This window comes from Lepisma saccharinum, chromosome 12, assembly GCF_977018435.1.
Source record: "Lepisma saccharinum chromosome 12, izLepSacc3.1, whole genome shotgun sequence".
Classification (NCBI taxonomy): Eukaryota; Metazoa; Arthropoda; class Insecta; order Zygentoma; family Lepismatidae; genus Lepisma; species Lepisma saccharinum.
In genome coordinates, this window is record NC_139240.1 from 48,767,563 (window position 1) to 48,790,405 (window position 22,843).

Genomic DNA, 22,843 nt, shown 5'->3' on the forward strand with positions numbered 1-22,843 from the left:
TCCGCTACCATTCCTTTCAGCAGCCGTTCTTTCAGCTACCATTCCTTTCAGCAGCCGTTCTTTCAGCTGCAATTCCTACAGCAGCTGTTCTTTCAGCTACCATTCCTTTCAGCAGCCTTTCTTTCCGCTACCATTCCTTTCAGCAGCCGTTCTTTCAGCTACCATTCCTTTCAGCAGCCGTTCTTTCAGCTACCATTCCTTTCAGCAGCCGTTCTTTCAGCTACCATTCCTTTCAGCAGGCGTTCTTTCAGCTACCATTCCTTTCAGTAGCCTTTCTTTCCGCTACCATTTTTTTCAGAAGCCGTTCTTTCAGCTACCACTACTTTCAGCTACCATTCCTTTCAGAAGCCGTTCTTTCAGCTACCACTACTTTCAGCTACCATTCCTTTCAGCAGCCGTTCTTTCAGCTACCACTACTTTCAGCAGCCTTTCTTTCAGCTACCATTACTTTCAGCAGCCGTTCTTTCAGCTACCACTACTTTCAGCAGCCGTTCTTGCAGTTACCATTCCTTTCAGCAGCCGTTCTTTCCTCTCATTGCAATTAAATCGTGCTCCATGACCATCATAATATATTAACACTCTACACAAAATTTAACTTAAAACGAAAACTCAACGAATGAAGTTCTACTAAATGTTTGATTTTCTTTTCCTTCTGTTTACAGATGAGTACGAAGATCTCCCAGATGGTTCGTGCTTCCGCCGTACGATACATCGACCCACCGTTCGCAGGAACATGAACGAGAACACTGCCGCTATACGCGTTGCCCAGGTAAGTTAATTTTTTACAAAATATTGCTCATCGGTGTAACTAACTGAATTAGTACCAGGCTCAGAGTTTTCTCCTGGTATTCGAATTCAAATCTCTATTTTTTTAAGATGTTAAAGTTTTTCCCCTTTCTATAATTTGTCTACATTAGTTTATGTGCATTTATTGTGTACCTATTTGTGTTTTGCGGTATTCCTTTCTTTGCATGTCTTTCTCCAGGTTTTCGGTCTTCCCCGGTAATTCAGCCTATGATGTCTATTGTTAGTTATTTCCACGTTCAATCGAAGTTATTCAGCTTAGCACTCATTCTCTCGCCCTTATTTTCTTTAGCAGCCGTTCTTTCCACAACCATTACTTCTAGCTGCTGCTCTTTGCTATTTAATTCAGGGACCGTTCTTCTCACTGCTATTTCATGCAGAGGCCGTCCTCTATTTTTTCTCCTATTTCAGTTAAGAGTCTTTGTTTTGCTCCAATTTCATTTACGAGCTATTCTTTTTGCTTCAATTGTATTTCTGAGCCATTCTTTTCGCTGATATTTTATTTAGAAACCGTTCTCTTTTTTGTTTTGTTCAGCAGTCATTCTCTTCTCTGTTATTTTCTTCAGCAGTCGTTCTTTTCTTTGCTATCTTGATGAGCAGTCGTTCTTTTCGCTGCTATTTTGTTCACTGGTCGTCCCTCTTGCTGTTATTTTTTCAGCAGTCGTTCTGGTATTTGCTATTTTGTTTATCAATCGTTCTTTTCGCTGTTACTTCAGTAGCAGATTCTTCTGCAGTTATTTCGTTTAGATACCGTCCTTTTAATGGTCGTTTCATTTACCATTCCATATATCCCCAGCTATTCCGTTCCGAAGCACTCATTTCGGCCATTCTTTCTACTTAGCTTCCGCGGTTCTTCGGGCGGTCGTCCATCAGCCTCCATTCCCCTCGCTCCGTTGAAACCTCCGTCGTTTGCTCCGTCAGAAACGAGCTATCATTAACGCTCCGCTTGTTGAACTCCCGCTGTCTGCTCCGAATCGGAAGAGCAAAGGGCGGAAGTTATGATAAGTTTCTGGAGAACTTTGGGACAACAAGTTCCACAGCTTTAAAAACTTTCTTCGTGGCGAAAATTAGATCCCGCTCAAGATTTCTCCAAGGGGCCACGGCGGAAGAGACTAATGGTTTCCAGACGGCGATTAAAATTGAAAGTGTCTCCGAGAAGATGAACAGCCACACTCTCTTCTTTCCGAGTTATTTCCACTCGTCTTCATAGAGTGTCTAATACGTTATCTCCTCATTGGGATGTAGTACCCAAAATGGTCAACAGATGGCAGTTTCATTCGTAAGGTTTTCTTCACTTGAAACGCAAGCTTGCCTGCTATAATATATCGCAAGGCATTGAATTAAATATTCAATATCTTGGTAATAAAGTAATTCAAACGTTTATGTAAAATTAGTGTAGATTTATGTCGTTGGTTATTCAAGAATCCACATCTCGTTTTATTATTTCATTACTAATTATAGTGAAAAATATAACGGTGCTGACTAGCGAGATGTATTATTACTATAAAAATTAGTGTAGATTTATGTCGTTGGTTATTCAAGAATCCACATCTCGTTTTATTATTTCATTACTAATTATAGTGAAAAATATAACGGTGCTGACTAGCGAGATGTATTATTACTATAAAAAAAACCTGACAAGTTAAGTCCCAATATGCGCAGATCGCTGCGGAGCACTTCCTATTACATCTACCTCACCACTCTTCTACGTACTGGTCTGGCCTTGAGAGTACCAGTGGTGCCAACTCAGCAAAATTAAGCTAAAACAAATATGACAAAACTATTTTTACTGTGTAGATTGACGGTGCTGGCTCATATTATATCCAGTCTTTGAAAATGCGTGCGGTGCGCGGATCGTAAACTGTAGTACTACGCACGCGCGTTAAGGTTTATAACGAAGAAAAACTACAGGGCGAATGACTTCATTTTCTGAATGCGACATCGAGCAGTGGCCTGTTTTTGTTTTTTTTGTTTTGTTTTTTAAGCCGACTGGGGTGGGGTTTCCTTTGTTTATCGTACAACAATCACTATGAGAAGGCAATCTGAAAACATGCTTGCCTGTGTTATTTCTTAAACCATTGAAATGTTCTTGCTCTTTACTATTGGCTGCATATTTTTTAAATGCAAAAATCAAATCATGTCGGGTCCAAACAAATCCACAATCTGCTCTGGAAAGCCGCTTAGAGGACAGGCCAGATAAATTGTTTACAATGTTGCAACATATTTGCGAAATCAGAAGGAGTTACATAAACTTAAGTATAATGTTGTCGAGTCCACAAGCACCGCCACGGGAGTATCCAAATGGATGGTTTCTCAAGATTTAAAAGAAGGAGAAGAGTCGTTGGCGAAAGGTGAGCTGAATTTCTGTACTCCGACAGGTAGAAAACAGCCCAGGAAAAAGCGAAAACAAATTCCGTTGAAAATCCTCAGACCATTCCGCTCCATGCAGGTTGCAACACTGCGAACCAACGTCGCCGCGGAGAATAGAGTGGGGAAATGTGGTGTGAGGTGCGCAACAGCTATATTGCAGCGTCTTGTTTTTAAACTTGTCAAGTTATAGATTGAAAACTGTGGATACTCGAGTTGCATCGAAATCTAGCATATGCAGTCTTGCGTTAATCTGTAGTAACAAAGTGTTTTTTTGAGTATGTTTTCGATTTTTTTTACTGTCGTGAGAAAAAAATGCCATTTCTAAAGTTTTCTAAACCACCGCTCTCTTTAATGTTCTATGAATGAAAATGCCGGCCCCGTGGCGGAGTGGTTAGTACATCGCGCTACGACATCCTGGGTTCGAATTCCGGCCTGGGCATGGATGTTTGTGAGCGTCCATTCATCAATTTCATCATGTCCTCACTCATCCGCATGCAACTGTTTTTAAAATTCATTATCATTGTCAATTCACTTTGCGAGACAGGTTTTTATTTAACGGAGTAAATATGTTCGTTGAACATGGCAACACCGCACGCGCTGTCGCTACCTCACTAGTAGTGGCCGAGGTTTCCACGGTTCAACGGAGATCTCTGTAGGGACAGCGTGCTATTTCTTAACCACTCAATTCATCACTCATCCTCATCTTCCAGACTAATAGATTCTATGGAAAGATAGGAAAACCGACCAATCACATGAAACAAGTGGATTTTTCCTAACTTTCCGTGCATCATGGTCAGGAAGTAAAGGGTATGAGTAGTGTAAAATATACTAATACTGGGGCGATAAATGAGGAGGTGTTTTGACTGAATAGAAATACTTAAAACTAAGTCAAAATATCTATACAATTTTATTGTTACTGTGTAAAACCTACGATTTTTTTTAAAAAAAAAGCTTCCGAGAAAAGAGGACCCCCTCAAATTGATGTGACGAAACCTGAATTTGCTAAAATTGCTGTTTATAAATTTGTTAAAAATATAGCTTTTTTTGATATCGTTTTGGCATCACTTAAAACTAATCCAAGATGCTCTTAAAAGTTTTTTGATTATACAGTAGTACACTGTAATATAATGTTAAATACTTATTCAAAATATTTTTCTAGTATTATGTTAATATGTTGTTCTGTAATATTCTAAATATTTTAATTCAAGACCAGGTACAACTTGTTTATCTAATACTAAGACAATGTAATATGCAGAGGTTTTCTAAAATTGCTCTGTGACTCTCTCATTTCTTACATCATAAACATATGATTTTTCACCTATAAGAATAACACTACATATGGTGTCGGCAGGAAGTGTATCATGGAATTCACAGATAATTTTAATGTTTGTCCTGTCATTAACCACAACTTGTTTTCTTTTTGAGGTGTTGATGACAAACATGGGTCTCTGTGTTTTGAATTCATCTGGTGAGTAATACATGTCAGTATTCCCAATTGTGACCCTTTTGTATGCTGTAAATGCTTCATATAATTTGAGGAAATCATCCTTGGACATGTTTAAATTATAACTTTCTCTAGGGAATACCTCATTTCTGCCATTTTTAAGATATATGTTCTTGATGTTGCAGTTATCAAATTTACTTGAATTTTTTTCTTGATTATTGTGTCTTCCAGTCTGAAACAGTACCACCACAAAATCTGGCATGTCATATTGTATACTGGAGAATGAGTTTGTAGCATCAAATTCATAATAGCTACCAGCTTCTGCACACATTGATATGTATAAAATTGTAAAGGCACCTGTGGATTTTTTAGGATATCTGCTTTGTATTTAAGAGCATAACTAGCTTCATATTCAACAACCGGGATTCTTAGCTCCATAGTCTGAATAAGGCATTTGCCTTCATCAGGTAAGGTATTAGGCAGAGCTGCCCCAGTAGAATTTAATGAACTATACCTCATCAAAGCATTATTATCATTGGCAGATCTTCTAAATGTAATTCTTAAACCACCCTTCCACATAATTTCTTTGTAATCTGAGAAGAATCCTGGCAATAGGCGCATAGGAAACAATACTGTGTGACTCTTAGATATTATTTTATCACCAGCTTCAAATCCACCTATTTTGTAGTATGAGGCCTCTGTCTTGGATAATTTTAGTGTGGCCAAAGCAGTAGATGTAATACCAGGATAGTCTACTCTGTTTATAACAACACCATGTTTTCTAATCTCAATTTCAGAGAACAGATGTGGCACAAAATTGTCTACCAGTCTTATATTTGTGTTAGCCGGATAATCTGTACCATCGAGCTTGACAACATCAAATTTAATATATAGGTCTGCTCTGTGAGGGTGTATAAACACATCTCCTACATCAAGGTCAACATCAATCTCTGTGTTGGCTTGATTTAAATTTGCAAAGGTCCTCCTGTTTGGGGGGAATGATTGTAGCTCATAACTCTCAATATTTTCCATTTTATTTATTTATTTATTTATTTTATTTTTTGTATGTATTTTTATTTAAATATTAATTTCTATGATAGCAGTTGTTGTGGCTCCAGCAAAGTCAACTAATTCTTCTTTTTCATTAGTGACCATCAACTCAATATAATCTATTCTATTATGGCACACAGTAAAATATAATGTTGGTGATGGAGTGTAGATGATCGGTTCCATAAATTGAGAGTTAGGTTTGAATGTTGCAATAATGCCAGTTTGTTTGTGAGTGCCTATGCCATTTGATTTGGTGATCATACCCTCGGCCACATTACAGTGAATATTTAGAGTTTCTATGGCTAAGAATTTAGGTATATTAATAGCAGTATGTTTAATAGCTGGTTCAAGTTTTGTGTTGTTCTCGAATCCCAATAGCTCACCTATAGTACCCACACCTATTTTTTCTGTAGCAGACACAATTTCTACTCTGTGAGTGACAGAATTTTGAGTTAACAATATACCTCTGGGTAACTGAGCATTTAAAGTAGACAAATTATACTGCCCTGGAGTGATCACAATTTTTTGGTCACCAACTGCAATTTTGTTGTTGTGGTGTGTAATATTAGGGATCAAGTACATGCCATAGAATGCTCTGAGAGCTATTGTTTTGGGATATACTATATCATCATGTAGTTTGAGTTTCAATATTGAATTTTGGCTGGTAAGATGGAATACCCCCATGATGTTTTAGATACCACAAAACTTTTTTAAAATTTTCAATTGATGGTTTATTTATTTGAGACATATATCTAAGAACAGATATACACAGATGTCCACAATTAATATCTTTGAAATTTTGAATACGGGTATTATTATAATAAAGATTAGTTGATTTTAGATATTTTACTAAATTCTCAGGTGGAACACCTCCAAATGAATCAAACACAAATGCCTCATTGTTTAAATATTTAAGATAACAAATCCAGTGAGTGCCCTGATTTTTGTACTTATCCAAATTAACTATGGCACACTCTTTTTTGAGTGGTTGTTCTGGTAAAGAATCGGACATGTATACTCCTCTAAAATTTTTGATGCCCAGTGGTTTGATTAAAGTTTCAATATCTTGGTTGGTAAGCGGCTCTTGTTTTTTTTTTTTTAACTTATTCATAACTTTCTTAACACCTTTGCCTTGTTTTTCCATGGCCAGATTATGGCGCTTTTGTTCATCTAATTCTGCCTTATTCTTCTTGGCATCTATTACAGTTCTTGCTATGGCAGCTGATGCCCCAGCCAAGCTGCCAACTGCGCCGAGAGCTGCTAAAATAGCTGGGATACTAAATATATGTGATTTTTTTCTAGATTGTTGTAATTTTTTTAATTGTGGGGTACTAAGTAATAATTTCATACCATGTCCCTTGGCAAGACAAGCATTTTTTTTCTTGCGCTGCTTTTTGGTTAGAAGACTATCAATAGTTTTAAGAGATTTAAGACCTTCATAAGGTATTTGATACATAACACCCTTGGCCTTCATTTTAGGTTTATTATATACATATTCTGGGATTAACTAGTTCAATTAAGTTGTAGCTAATTTAGTTAATTTATTACAACCCCCACCCCAGTTTTTGTTTAGTGTTCATAGCTATGGTGAACCCCAATGCGGCTATTCTCTCACCCAAAGAAGCATCTTTGCTTACAAATCTACCAAAAGCAACTTCTTCTAATTTTTTGTCTGCCACATGTCGCTTGTCAAGGTCAGTATGTGTGTTGTATGCTATGTCATGGTCTCTGCAAGCAGCATCTAGAGGATTAACACCAGGGTCACCTCTGTTTAATCTATGGTCTAGTTTGGTACCGGGGCCACAATATTGATAGCCTGGTATGTGTAGTTCAAATGGCAACTTGTTTATGATTTCATTAACTAGCCCCCGACCCTCGGAGATATTCCAAAATTTAGGTGGTAGAGTATTAATAATTTTTATAAGATATCCAATGCCCTTAGTGTCATTTACTATAAAATTAGACAATTTGGTGCTTATCATGTCCATAATTCCAACCTTTTCATTGTAAAAATTGTGGTTACCGGCATTTTCTTCCCCAGCTGTTACTAGCAATCTATCTACAAGTTTCCTGACATCATCAACCCAGACAAATTCTTTAGGCAGGGTGTTGTACTGTTTGATTCCACTACCTGTCTTGATCTGTGACCATATGGGCTTGATTAAGTTGTTGTATTTTGCTCCACTGCTAGACTTGACTCTTTTTTGTGTGGGATCATTGTTCTGGTATAGAGCATCTGATTTTATTAATATTTCTTTATAATGCTCATAATCTTGATCTGTATAGTTGCCAGGTCTCTTACGAGTCATCAGTTCCCATAATCCAGGTGTTCCAGGATACTTAACAAAACCACCTCTTTCTCCAAGATGAGATTCTGAATATACTATTAGATCATCTCCCATAAATGTTACCCTAAAATTGCCAATTCTATGTATGATGATACCATCAACTTCTGTGTCGGCATATAAACCAAAAACCTCATCTTTGTTGTCTTTAGGTGTGCTTAAATATTTTTGAGCAAGAAGACCCAATTCAATAGGATCCTGACTAGCCTCAATTCTTCGAGGAGGAACAGGACTAGGTGTATGAATACTAGAAAGTGGGGTGATTGGATAATCTAATATGTTCCTAGCAGCTACAGGTACAAGCTCTGTGATCAAATTTTGATTCTGCTCTGTAACAGTTTTAATATTTTTACCTAGTTCACTAATAGCATCAATAATCGGCTGTTCTGTGCGCTTGTGTTGTTCATAGATACCTCGGTTCTCTACTTTCCATCCCTTAAATCTTTTTACAAGATAGTCTCTTAATTTAAGATCATCAATGATTGGCCTTTTCATGGTTATTTATATATGTTTCAATGTCTAGAAAATTGTTGATTTTATTTCTATATTTACCACTATTAGGTTTTCTTGTCATATCAATTGTGACAAAACCATAACTATCCTGGTTCCAGCACCTACTGCAAAACTTAGAAAAATTATTGTAGCTCAAGTCCCCACCTACATATTCATCATGTATGTGTTTAAGGTTGGTATGGTCTTGATGAAACACACATATAAAATTGCTGTTGTCTCTTATTAGTTGTTTTGGTATTTTAGAAAAAGTCTGTGCCAGGTAGAAGCAATCTATGTTTTTGTGTCGGCCCTGTGTAAAGAAATTTCTAACCTTGTTTTGGTTTTCCAGTATAATATCATCAAATACAACAACAGAGTTATCGAGACATTCATGAAGTGATTTAACATCTGATTCAAAAGTAGCTATATCCAATCCATCATATAGCTTCATCAGCTGCTGATATTTTAATTTTTCTAAACTCTTAGAGAAGACATACAAGTGTCTGTTTTTCCAGTCTAACCAGTTAGGTGCTAATAAAAAATTATATCAATCATTAGTGTAGTTTTACCACAAGCCGATGGTCCAACAATAAGACATCTAATATTATCAGGCAACAGTTTGCCATTTTTTTTATTTTGCTGTTCAGGATCTGGTAGTCTTTTTATAACATCCCAGGTGTTCATAATATTACTTTGTCTGCCTCGATCCAATTGTGTTCTGGGAGACCTAGCCATTTGACCAGTATTTTGTTGCCTTTTTTGCGAATGACTTTCTCTATAAGATATGTGTCGGGTTGCTTAGTTTTGTTAAGTTCTTCTTCATAAAACCTGCCTTTGAGAATTTCTCCTCGGTGATCTTTTATTATATATGTATTACGAGCCCCAGGTTTAACTTGAACCACTGTAAATAATTCAGTACTCCAATTTCTTGTAAAACCTCTTTTGAATAAGTGCTTATATTTGCTAATTCTTACTTGATCACCAACTTTGTATTTAGCTTTTTTTGTTCTTGGTTGGTATCTAGGATAGTGAACAGTACTGATCAATTTCTGCTCATCAGATGACGTTACCTCAGAGGGTTTCATGTTGATTGTAGTGTGAACTGAGTTATTATATTTATCTAGAAGTTCTGGTAGGATAGTAAGCCATTTATAATTACCTTGAAGGGTAAATTGTTTATACATATGATTTTTTCGAGTTCTGTTAAATCTTTCTACAATAGAGGCCTTGAGATCACTGTAACTCGAGTAATGTTTTATTGAATGGTTTTTAATAAATTGTTGGAACATCAAATTATAGAATTCTTTGCCATTATCTCTTTGTAGATAGCGAGGTGATCTTCCACTCTGATTAATAATTGTCCTGAAAACTTCTGTAACACATTTTCCAGTCTTAGATTTGAGCGGCAATGCCCAGGCAAATTTTGAAAATGTATCTATGACAGTAAGTATATACTTGTATCCTTTGTTGACCTTGTCTAAGTTTTTCAACTGTCCCCCATGAGGTGCCATCTCGACCAAGTCACACTGCCATAAATCATCTATGCCTTTTGTGACCACTGGCAGTCGCTTATAGTTACGTCTAGCTGGTTTGTGTAGTTCATTAACAATAGTTTGTCTAGACATGGTATGTAAATAAGAATATTGCGTCTCATACCCTTAGGTATGTGGGATCTTTTGGGAATGTAGCTCACTAATCATCATTCATCCTTGATGGTAAAGCACTCTCTGCTCGTGGTGAGCTTGATGGTAAGGCGCTAGAGGTACTAAATTTACACACTTGAATGGCAACACATGACACTTGAGTTTCACACCCCTAAAGATTGGATCAGCATGGGTAATGTAAGGATATACCTGTCTCTGTACTGCAACTCAAAATCTGCCGTGAGAGGTTATGCCTGTGACTGTACGTAGAGTCTGACTTGCGACTAGCGTTAACACGCTCTCCCTAGAACCTCCTCCACTCTCTCTATTCAATCGTAACTTCCTCCTCAATAACTGAATTTGAACTGACCCCGAACTCTCTGCCTCCCAGACATTTATTGCAATTCAATTTAATAAACAAATGCACAGTCAGGCCTGTAGCCTCTTCCTGGATTTCGTCTGTTTACGGCTGATGACCAGGAAGAGCTTCAGTGCTGTCTGACACTGCATTCCTGTGATGTTTCTGAATATTTCCTAATTGGAAAACGATGGTTGAATGACTGGAAGTTGGAGTTCGTTCTCCATAATAATTAAAAGATACTACGGATCGTTACGATGTCCCTCTCCGGAAAAGAATTCCCTTTTGAATTCGTCTTTGTCTGATCCAATCTTATAGGGATACCGTTTATTATAAAAATAAGAAACGAAAACAAAATAAATACCCAAAACATGAAAATAATAAAGTAAAAACCATGAACCTATCCAAAGTGAATATCCTATAAACCCACTGACCCACAAGAACATATAACACAATGCATTATTTCTGCTGAATAAGTGAGTGGATCAGCGTGAAATAACATAACGCATGCATTTGTTGATGTAGAGACCTGACGTCACATGGCGTCGGCCGTCAAAACACACTCATTCACGTCAGAGCGTGACCAGCCTCTTGCGACACAAGACGTATTTGTCTACACGAGACAGTCATTGCACCGTTTGAAGTTAAGAGACTCGAAATTACATAATAAATTTGCGTTAACATTAAATTATAGATACTAATAGCCTTCCTTCACCGTAAATAATGTGGAGCACTGAATAAGAAATAAATCGAAGCACTTGTATAAATACATAATTCGTTACACCTGTGTTGCTAGTAATTTTTGGTTACTAGGGTCAACACGTATGCCGAATATTGCGAACTGAGTTTATCCCACATAAATATAATCGTAGCATGTATCACTATAGTTTTCCTGTATTATTATTATCGATGGATCACCGTCTTTATTTTTATATTAACAATATATACTTACTTATTGAACTCTGTCCTTTGACATGAAATATGTACACACTCATATATAACATATGAATTAATAATTCACGTAAAAATAATATTTAAGCATCGCAATTGTTACACCTTTTGTCCATGCATATCAATGTTGTCTTTATTCTTCTATGAAAATTGTTTGTTGATAATTCCATAAACATGCATTGAACACACGCTGAGAGTGAAAAGTCCAACATCGTTGACCTCGATGTCGTTCACCTAAAGTACGATGAACAAATGAATCGTAACATTGTCCATTTAGGATAATCATCCTTTATTCCAGACACGATGTTCAGCTCAGATTGACTATACTTCGTGGAATTTTACTGTACCTGAGAGTACAGTACCACTACGTTCTGCCACACTGTACTTGTGTGGAATGTACTGATGAAAGTCGTACAACCCAGATTGTACATTTCCTTCTGTCTGTCACTGAATGAACATCTTCCCTGTAGAGTTCTGCTGTCTGCGTTCCTCGTACTTGCACTTTGGGAAGGGATAATTTGGGGAAGTTCAAACTTAAGGGTAGAAACGTGATTTCTTCTGGCAATGAGAATTGTTCTGCATTGGAATATTGATGAATACATTTTTGCTGCTGAGTGTATCATGTAACGACCAATGGAATGTGTGGTCGTATGTGTCCTCGGAATGGGAGAACTATGTTCCTGGAGGAATAATCACTATGTGTACTGCTTGTTTTTGAGACGAACTTCGCGGGGGTGGACCAATGATTTTACCCCTTTGATGAAAAAACTGGAACATTTGGTGTGAAAACTTCTTGTACTGCTAACACTTCGTTGGGCGATTCTTCTTTTGAGGCTTTGTGAAGAATAATAGACGTACGTTCGTAGAGTTGTACATGACATGGAAGTGTGTCAAGTAATATGTATATTAGGAGTGTAGCATGACACTTTAATGGAGGAATCATGTAGTTTACCCTCTGGAACATGTCGTTGTTTGTAAAACGTTTTACTGCTGGACTTGTAGATTATATTGAAGATTTTGTTCGAGACGTAGCACGACAATTTTGAGAAGCTGTGTAGATTCTCTGGAACGTGGCACGTCGTGGTGTACTTTACGAATTGCCTTAACAGGGGGGGGGGATTCTTGATCCCTTGTAGAGTAAAGCTGGAACATGTTTCAGCAGTCTGGCTCCCAAGCTGGCGAATGCTGTCAGGATGCTGGACGCGCTGCTAGTGGTTCCCGGTTCGACATTTTCCTTTCGGGTTTGGGAATACCGAATTGTTTCCCTTGCGGCTGACACTGGCTGTTCTCTGGCCGACAGCTGATAAATTTCGAATTTGAGACAGGTTTAAGGTAAAGGTAATGTTAGCGTAGATTTAAGATAGGGTAATTTTTCCGGGAAAGGATTATTTTGATCCAATCTTTTTGGTACAACACTCAAGAATAATATTTTGCCACTCATGATTTAAAAATGCCATTATCAATTGAAATATACTTAAACTAGTAATAAACTCTTATATTATACCCATTAAAATAAATATGACAAACGCTAATTCCTAGTGGAAAAATATAAAAAGAAATATGATGAGAATAGCTTCGTGAAAGCTACCACGGTTATTCCAGAATCTAGAAAGAAAATAGGATAGTGCCTATAAAGCAATCGGAATTTTAAATAATTTTTGTCCCCGTAAAGTACCAATGATATATGTCGTGATTCGATTAATTGAGTTTAATTCATTATTGCTTGTTATGAGTTACTATTTGAGGTGTGAGTTACTATTTGACAACGTTCTAACAATCTGGCAACCTGCTACAGTCTAAAGAATTTAGTCGTCATCATTTCTGCTTACGATAATTTTCCTGCTTCAAGTCTACATGTCTCCCGCGACCGGGGTTTTGCTGGCTGGCTACCTGATCCCCATAACGGGAGAGGTTCGGAGGGGAAATTCTTACGTTAGCAAAATTCTTCGTCCGGTCGTAGATTCGAGCGCGCAAGATATGTAAAGCCGTGTAACTGAACTCTGGCCGCTGCTGTGTTTCTCGGATGCCGTTGAAATGTACCCTTTGCGTCAATAATGTATTGCATGCATCTACATCAATGCCTAAGTCCTTAACATGCTTCTGCGTTTAACTGTACAATGACAATGAGGAAATAGATTCGTTTGCGTATGTACGCCCAGTTTGTTTATCGATTGCTTCTAAAATACATGATTTGCTGTGAAATACTGGTAGCTAGTAACTTTGCTTGAATGTATTGCTTCTTCTACTTTACTTTTGATGAGAAAACCAGTCTTGTGCATTTAAAATGAAAATACCATATTACTATAAGGACCTATGAAAACGTATTTAAAGCTAAACGAGTAATAATGTTATTTTTCGCCTTGCGCTTATTTTCCCTACTGGTTACATTTACTTGTAGAAGCCTGTTTAATCTTTGCTGTGTAAAAAAAAATCTTATTTTAGTCTCTTATGTTACTCATAGTGTGCAAGTGGTCGTTAAAAATGTACTCAAATACAAAATTACACGGGAAACGATGCTTATTTAAAGTCGACCATTCCAAAAATAAAATAATTAATCTATAAATATGCGATAATTGCCTTATATTATGCTGACATCAATAAAAATGAAGAATCTATCATTCTCTCTATCCATTCTAACATATGCTTAGCATATTATTGTAGCAAAGCTTAAAACTAAAACCGTTGTGGTTTAACCCTAATCATTCTGCGATGGCAGAATGGATTTCCAGGATTTTGGTCTAGATCCAATATCCGAAGGAAAATACTTGTTATTGGGGCGCAAAAAATATCGTGACGTCGACGTCTACATATTCATATAAAATAAATATTCTCAATAACTGCGCTTAATACAAAACTTCGCTAATATAAATGTTTACCTTCTTCTGAAGTATAACTAAAATGTTAGTGATGTAACTACTAAGCTAGTATAAATTATACCGCTTAAACAAAATATTATCGCATATTAAGAAATTTGAATAAATTATTAGAGACTAATGCCTTAAAAAACTTACTTTGTGCACACTTGAGTCGTGTAGGACCTATTTAACATTAATAAATGCCGTAACTTGGAGCAAAATTTGCAATATTTATATTTTAAGATTTAAAACAATCTACATTTTAAAGATTTTAACGTTCGAAGCTACAACGTGCTAAGGATAAATATTCAACTGTCAAACAAAACATTGTTTCGGACAGAAAAAAAAAAATATAAATATATACTAACAAAAAAAATCTCGTTAATATGTGAGAATACGTCCACGCCGTGTAATGCTCTCATAATTCTCTTCTAGTTATTCAAAATAAGTTGGCTGTGCCTAACTTTGCTTAAAGCATATAAGTATATGTATATATGTGTACGGATTCATTCTCGTCACAACTGCTTACCTGTGTACGGACATCTCACGTCACTGCAGCCTATTTATACATCTATTACTTCTCAACTAGAACTTTTAATTAATCGGGCGGTTTATATCCTAAATCACGGTACGAACATTGTACAGCGTGTCGAGGAATATAATTAGCGTTTCGTCTCTTTACATATTAACATGGATTAAAATTTTCAGGCAATGTATGCGTAAGTTAGGTAACGTAAGGCAAGTGACTATCTCGTATAAACTTGACTATCTCCTTAATCTAAGCTCCCTTCAAGAGGTGCTAGGAGACTTCAGTCATTAAGAATATAAATGAGTGGTCCTCGGGGCCTTATTCGTTCCCAAAACTATATATGTATAAAAATGTAATATCCTCGTTGCAATAATCTTAGCAGTTATAGTTCAAGCATTCTAAATCATTTACAAGTTACGGCCAGTTTTAAACAAAATTTAAATTAAACTTTTAAGGAATTTCAATAAATAATAATAACAAAAACAAAATATTGACTCAAACAAGCATACTCTCTGCCATGACTCGTTAAACTGCACCATAGTGCCACTGAGTCAGAGTCAACATACTCTAATTTATTTTCCTCGTTCATAATATAACTTCAATATTCACTTTTAATCCACGTTTTTAATTAATTAATATGTTAAGGGTAAGCCTAATCACAATCTGAGCAAAATGCACAGGAACGTTAGATATATTAAAAAAAATGTTTAAAATTACTGTAGCTTACTGCATTATTTTAACCCTAATAAAAAACGCTGTGATAATTTTCGTATCCAAGATCATGATTAAAAAAAAGAAATCCTACCTTTTACGTTCTAAAATCACTGTAAATGCAAAAAACCATCGAATCTAAATGCCTTTTCTTCTAAAAATTCTGGGAATGGTAAAATTTTTCCCAGGGTGGGAATTCTGTCGTGGCCAGGGTACAGGATTCGCGAACGAACCACAGCGCTACCAGGAGCGGATTGATAGGGAAACGTCCAAGGACGTCTCTGGGCCGACCGCATTTTTGGCAAAATGTGGCTGCCTAAAACCCGACATCGAACCTTCCGCCACGCGGAATGCCGGACGCTCCTGATACCAAATCGCCAGCCCTACGCGGATAACCGCGACGGAGCTAGGGCGCAGGTTCCTCCGCATCTTTACATTTTGCTTGAAGTCGATAGGTTTCATCTGATTCATCCTCGAGTTAGAACTCGACATCTATCATTGTTTACTGCACTATTTTTCCCCGCTGGTACTTAATACTTAATATAAATCCGCGAGCAACTTTCCAGATTCCGTGCTTCAAAATGCATACTTTTGATGGTATAAGAAAACTGATAAAACCTTGATTCTGATAATTTTTAGGTGTGGTTTCACTTTTCATGCTCTAAAATTGAAATTTTCATAAGTGAACATCCTGCGTCTATCACCACGTAATCACCAATTTTCATCTCATTTCCGTAAAAATGGACGAAAGCCCTAAGCATCTCCATCCACGTCTCATGCTTAGGGGTGGGATTGATTTAAACTGCTTAACAATTAACTGCAATTCCACTACGTAACGAGCTATTTTCTCATCGCATTTCCGAAAAAATGCATGAAAAGCCCCAGCAAATCCACCACGTCTCATACCCTTAGGTATGTGGGATCTTTTGGGAATGTAGCTCACTAATCATCATTCATCCTTGATGGTAAAGCACTCTCTGCTCGTGGTGAGCTTGATGGTAAGGCGCTAGAGGTACTAAATTTACACACTTGAATGGCAACACATGACACTTGAGTTTCACACCCCTAAAGATTGGATCAACATGGGTAATGTAAGGATATACCTGTCTCTGTACTGCAACTCAAAATCTGCCGTGAGAGGTTATGCCTGTGACTGTACGTAGAGTCTGACTTGCGACTAGCGTTAACACGCTCTCCCTAGAACCTCCTCCACTCTCTCTATTCAATCGTAACTTCCTCCTCAATAACTGAATTAGAACTGACCCCGAACTCTCTGCCTCCCAGACATTTATTGCAATTCAATTTAATAAACAAATGCACAGTCAGGCCTGTAGCCTCATCCTGGATTTCGTCTGTTTACGGCTGATGACCAGGAAGAGCTTCAGTGCTGTCTGACACTGCATTCCTGTGATGTTTCTGAATATTTCCTGATTGGAAAACGATGGTTGAATGACTGGAAGTTGGAGTTCGTTCTCCATAATAATTAAAAGATACTACGGATCGTTACGATTGCAACTATAGGGTGTTCAGCAGCCGATACTACAGGATTTTCTAAATATAATTTGTCTCCTATTTGTATTTTAAATTCCAAAGATCCATCATCTTCAGCATAAACTGTCTCTAATGTATTGGGATCTGTAAAATCTTCTAACTCTATATTGGTGACTTTTGGTTTGTTGTCAGCATTTGTTATTGATAAGGTAGGGTAGTGGTGTGCTTGTGGTTGTAGCCAATATTTGATCTTGATTGGTCTAAGTGTACCTCCAACAAAAAACTGGTAATAAAATTGTGCAGGGGACAGCTTATACAGTTTACCACCTGGTGTAAATGGTGAATTATATTCATTGCTAGGGATACTGTTTAATTCAAGAATTACTGTATGCTTAGGATTCTCGATTAGGCCAGTTATTTCTTTTTCTGCTGTAAGCAATCTATTTATTACAGATTCAAGATGCTCGTTGATAGTCCTAACAATCTCATCGTGGCCTGGTTTTATTCTTATGTCCACAGCAAGTTTTTTGTATTGTTGGATAATTTCTTGTAGCTGGGTAGCAAAAACAGACAGAGTATTTGCTTGGTTGGATTCCATGGTCCCTAGTTGTTGCTTGATGTTGGCTTCAATTTGCTGTAAATTTTCAACAACTGCCAATTTTGAATTTTGAGCAGTAAGATCATGTCTTCTGATATCCTCGAACAAAGCATGCAGTTCATTAATATGTTGATTAGTTGGTAGAGTGGCCACTGTATGAGTAAGTTGTTTGATCTCTGTCTGGATATTCTTGATATCTTCTGATTTCAGTATGCGATTTACTGCTCTTTTAATATTTTTAAGTTCCTGTGATGTAGGCAAATTAGATACAGTATTCTGCAAAGATTCAAGTGCTAATTTCACACTATTTAATTCACTAGCGTCAGCCACACTACGCATAGCATCTTGGAGCAGGGTTATGTCTGCCTGAGTAGGTGTCGATTGTTGTAAAATTTCAAGTTTTGTTTGGATATCATCGATCAAGTGATGAAAATGAGATAGCTCAGATTCGGTGTTGAGGTTTTCAAGTTTGGTAATCTGTTGCTGGACACTGACAAGGGTGTCTACAATACCAGGCAAGCGAGATTCTAGAGTTTCTTGTACATTTGTCAGATCACTTTGTACTGCTGCTATGGTACCCTCAAGGTGGGTTATGGTACTCTGAATTTTTACAAAATCTTCATATGTCTCAAGTTGCAGCTTGATGTTAGCTACACTACGAGTTATAGCACTCAGAGCATCAGAAGATGGTAAGTTGTTCATAAAATTTTCAAGTATCTCAATTTTTTCTTTAACCTCAGCTATGGCATTGTTCAAGGGGTCCAGATTAGGTATTTGTAGTGATTGAATTTGTTCTTTTAGAGTGGAAATTACTAGATCAAAATCTTCTTGTGATTTTATACTTTTGACAATTGTTTCGAGCTGTGCCTGGACACTACTAATCTGCTCTTCTAGTTGTTGTTTCAATTGTTCAGAGTTGGTATTCTGAGTTTTTAATTTGGCTTGAAGAGTTGCTACAGCTTCCTCTAAACTTTGAAAATTATCCAATGTTGCCAAATCAGTATATTTTTGAAGGAATAATAATAATTTAAGTTCTGAATCGATTTTAAGAAGAGGGTCCATGCATTGTGATTGTAAATTGGTAATTTCTAGTTGAAGACTGGCATTGAGTGTGGTTTGTAAAACTTGTAAATCACTTCTTAATTTTTTCACTCTGACGTCAAGCATCAGAATCTCATCACTGTGATCTTCATGTCTTGTATGGCCAAATATATCATTAGGCATTTTTGTTTTAGTGGTTATTTATTATTAAATATCTAATTCTTAATTCTATAAAAAAAGATATAAGTTTGTCATAATATCCCGGGACCTCAATATATAAACAGTCACCGGCTGAGACGGTATATACAGTACCAGAAATCATGTTTGAGTGCTTAATTCTATAAATATTTCTCCCCACTGAAATTTTAACATCACCCTCGGGAGTTGTAATAAATTGTAATTGACCACCTATAGGTAATTGGTAATGATTCAAATTATTGTTAAATATGTATAATGTTTTACCTGTTTTATCATCAACATCTGTAAGTATGCTATTTAGATGAATAATTAAGAAACCACTTAGTTTAGATATTATATCAGGAGAGGGTGCTGGTGTCGGCAGGTCCATAATAGCTTTTTTTTTAAATCCAAATAAATTCATTGGCATGTTTTATTTATTTCAAATCATGCTCTGTAATTGGGCATTGATTACCACTTCTCAAGTCACAATGTCCCCATGGTAGAGTATGTACACCACATGATAAAATACATCTCTTATCATGTGGGTCTAGAGCTACTTTTCTTACAATATTGCTAGTTAACAAGTGATCCACACTCTGAATTCTATTTTCTGATGTTTTAATTAACTTCTGTGTAAAAAAAAAAAAAAGTAAAGTGTTCCCCTGTGCATAGCACCACGCCATGAAGGCGTATAGGGGGTGTGGGGGTAACGCCCCACACTTTCTTGATCCGGTCGTGAGTGGGGGTGATGTGATCAGCATCACGCCCCTGACCGCCTTTACCCCCCAGGGTTTCCCCCAGGTACCCATGTTATTCGACGCTGGGTGGGCGCCGGGGCCGCTTCCACCGTTAGAAAAGTTCCCGGATTTGAACCGGCCGGGGATCGAACCCGGGACCTTTAGCATGGTAGTCAGACGCGTTACCGACTGAGCCACCGCGTTAACTTCTGTGACTTGAGACAATTTTTGTAATCTTCAAATTCAAGCTCTTTATCTACAATTACTCTACCAACGCCCTTGGCTTTTTTAGTAACAGCACCACTACATGTTTTAAAACTATACATTTTAGCTCTTAACCCAGCAAATCCTACAATAACATCGCCAAGTGTCTCATCTTTTAACTTGCCAGGCACCTTTTTGTTGTGGGGGTGAATTTTTGAATGTTCACTGGTATCAAAATATTTAATTTATTCAGGATGTGATATATCTTTATAAACATCTTCTGTTTGAATATCAAGAATAAAACTATCTGTGTCCATATACATAAATTTTATACTATTACCATAAAAAGGTTTCAACACATCATAATAAAGTTTTAACATATGTAATTTTGCCAATTCTAATATCACCGCCCCTACATAAATAGTTTTATCAAACTTAATTTTTGTTTTCTTCATATTAAAAAGTACCATATTAAAAAGGTAAAAGGTAAAGTGTTCCCCTGTGCATAGCACCACGCCATGAAGGCGTATAGGGGGTGTGGGGGTAACGCCCCGCACTTTCTTGATCCGGTCGTGAGTGGGGGTGATGTGATCAGCATCACGCCCCTGACCGCCTTTACCCCCCAGGGTTTCCCCCAGGTACCCATGTTATTCGACGCTGGGTAGGCGCCGGGACCGCTTCCACTTCTATAATTAAAATTCGGCTTTGCCACTAATTTTTTGCTCCGGCTATGGTCGGTAACTAATTTAACATCACTATGCTTTCTAACATTTTCTATTGTTTTGCCATATACTGAATTTACCATTAATTTAAACAAAGTTTTATCAAATTGGCTTACTGCAGACGTTCGAAGCTCGGTATTGGTATCAATATATAGTTTTAACCATTTTGAGTGCCTAAATTTCAAAACTTTGCCAACCTTAGTTACTTGAACACCATGATGTATTAGGAACTGGAGATTTTTGTAATATATTATATAATTCTGTTTTGGATCCAAAGTCATCATTAACTTTTTTCTTTAGAATTTGGTGAACACTCAACCTCAGAAATTGGGGGCAAATCAGAAAACTTATTGTGTAAGTCTTCAGGAATTATCAGATCAACTTCTAAGAACAGGCCATAGTTACTGTCATCAAAATCCTGAAGATCCCCAATACTAAAATTTTCAACCCACTCAAGCCCTGCATATGGCAATTTATCCATCATAGCATGCCCATATAAATTATTAGCATCTACATAAAGTATATAATTTGATGGCAATTCTGGATCATAATTAGAAATATATTTGTTATTAGCCCTGGCATATCTCTGAGAGCATTGCACCATCCCTCCTCTTATACACTGTTCCATAAATAGATACATATCTTGATCTTGGATTAAATTTAATTGCATTTTAGTTTTAAAAAACATTGCAGACCGATTGCAATTTTCTATTGAAGATTTTCTAAATGCCTGAAGTATATCGGCTAAAGAGTTACATCAAGTTTTAAATATGCTTTATGATAATCACCAAATGTCTGGCATTTTAAGTTGTCCCACATCAACTGAGCATGGTGATAATCTTCATCAGTAATTTCGGATGCCCTGAGTTTACTATAAAATGCTTTTTTTTGGTGGGAGAGCACACTCATCAAATTTAGAAAAATCAGTAACATGGTCATATGGGTATACACCTTTTCGCCTAATTAATTTCAAGTCCTGATTTGGAAACATGTCACAAGTAATTTTAAATTGATCATCAGATAATTGACTGGCCAGAGTAGCCAAGCTAGCCGACAGAATTCTGTATGAATCAAGAAATCTTAAGTGAAAAGAAACACCATTAACTTTAATTATCTTGCTAATAGATATATATTTCTCATCATTTTCTGCTAAAATATTTAAATTCTGCTTGTCAAACCCCTCGTACCTGATCAGATGATGAAAATCATAATTAGATGCACCATGGCAAAATATCGGGACAAATTTTGGTCTCTGGATCTTAATATTACAGTTATTACACAGTGCCATTAAGAATTTACCACTTGTATGGGAATGGTGTTTTACCTTGATATTTGTATTTGAAAATTTAAAATCACATATCGGGCATTTTTCTGTATTATTGAAATTTTGAATTTGTTCTTCTGTTAAAGGCATCATAAGTTTTGATTTTAATAAGATATTAGATGCTATGTCATGGCACTCATTTTCAATTCTATGTGCAAATTCTTTGATAGCATTTTGTCCCATGTATAAATATTCTTTACTAACCACACCATCCTGTATAACAACATAATAAAAACTAGAAGGTTCATGTAATTGGTATGATGTAATTGAAGATTCATCAGGATCTGGGTTGCAGAATGCAAGAGGTTTCAGGTTTGACTCAAAATCACAAACTATATATGCTGGGTGTTCCAACAAAGCTTCAAATTTTTTGAATTTGGCATTTTCACTTGGGTTAGGCATAAGCATATGAACAGGTTTATGCTTCCCACAATATTTTAAATGTTCAACTAACTTGTTTTTAGCAATTTCTGATTTTTTTCACGAAGACCATTTATTATTTTTTGACCATCAAATACTGTTAAACATCTTCGGCACAACTTGAATATTCTATTAAATTTGTCTATTTGTTTTCTTACTAAAGCTTCAAGATTATGTATCAAAGTATAATGGTATGTGCCATCTCCTTCAATTAAAAGCAAATCAATTGGAACAGCAAAATCATCATCAACTGTACTAATTCTGAGAGGTTCTATCAAGCAATTCCCAGCACCAGTAGAACAAATAAATACATTAATAGATAATGGTTTACCATTAATATCTCTGGCTTTTTTTTTTCAAATTTATCAATATTCTGAACATACATTGGATATTCTAAGCCCTCCATTGCATCATTAAAACCATTTTCATGTTGTTTATAATAACTTATTCTTTCTGGATGATCTAAAACTGGATACAAAGCAGCTAAAATACACCACAAAAAGCATTTCTCATCATTATTTTTTATGTTAGCCACGGCTTTTTTGTTTTTAATATTGGTAGGTAATGACAGATA

The 22,843-nt window shown here is 36.5% G+C and overlaps 1 protein-coding gene across 2 annotated transcripts in view; it reads left to right on the forward strand.

Moving 5' to 3' along the window:
* LOC145996048 (EGFR adapter protein-like) overlaps positions 1–22,843 on the forward strand; it is a 1,377,132-nt gene that overhangs the window by 93,902 nt on the left and 1,260,387 nt on the right. For both annotated transcript variants that reach the window (XM_083132260.1, XM_083132261.1), the window contains exon 2: positions 663–769. In XM_083132260.1, coding sequence (XP_082988386.1) covers positions 663–769 — 107 coding nt within the window. The remainder of the gene's footprint in view (positions 1–662; positions 770–22,843) is intronic.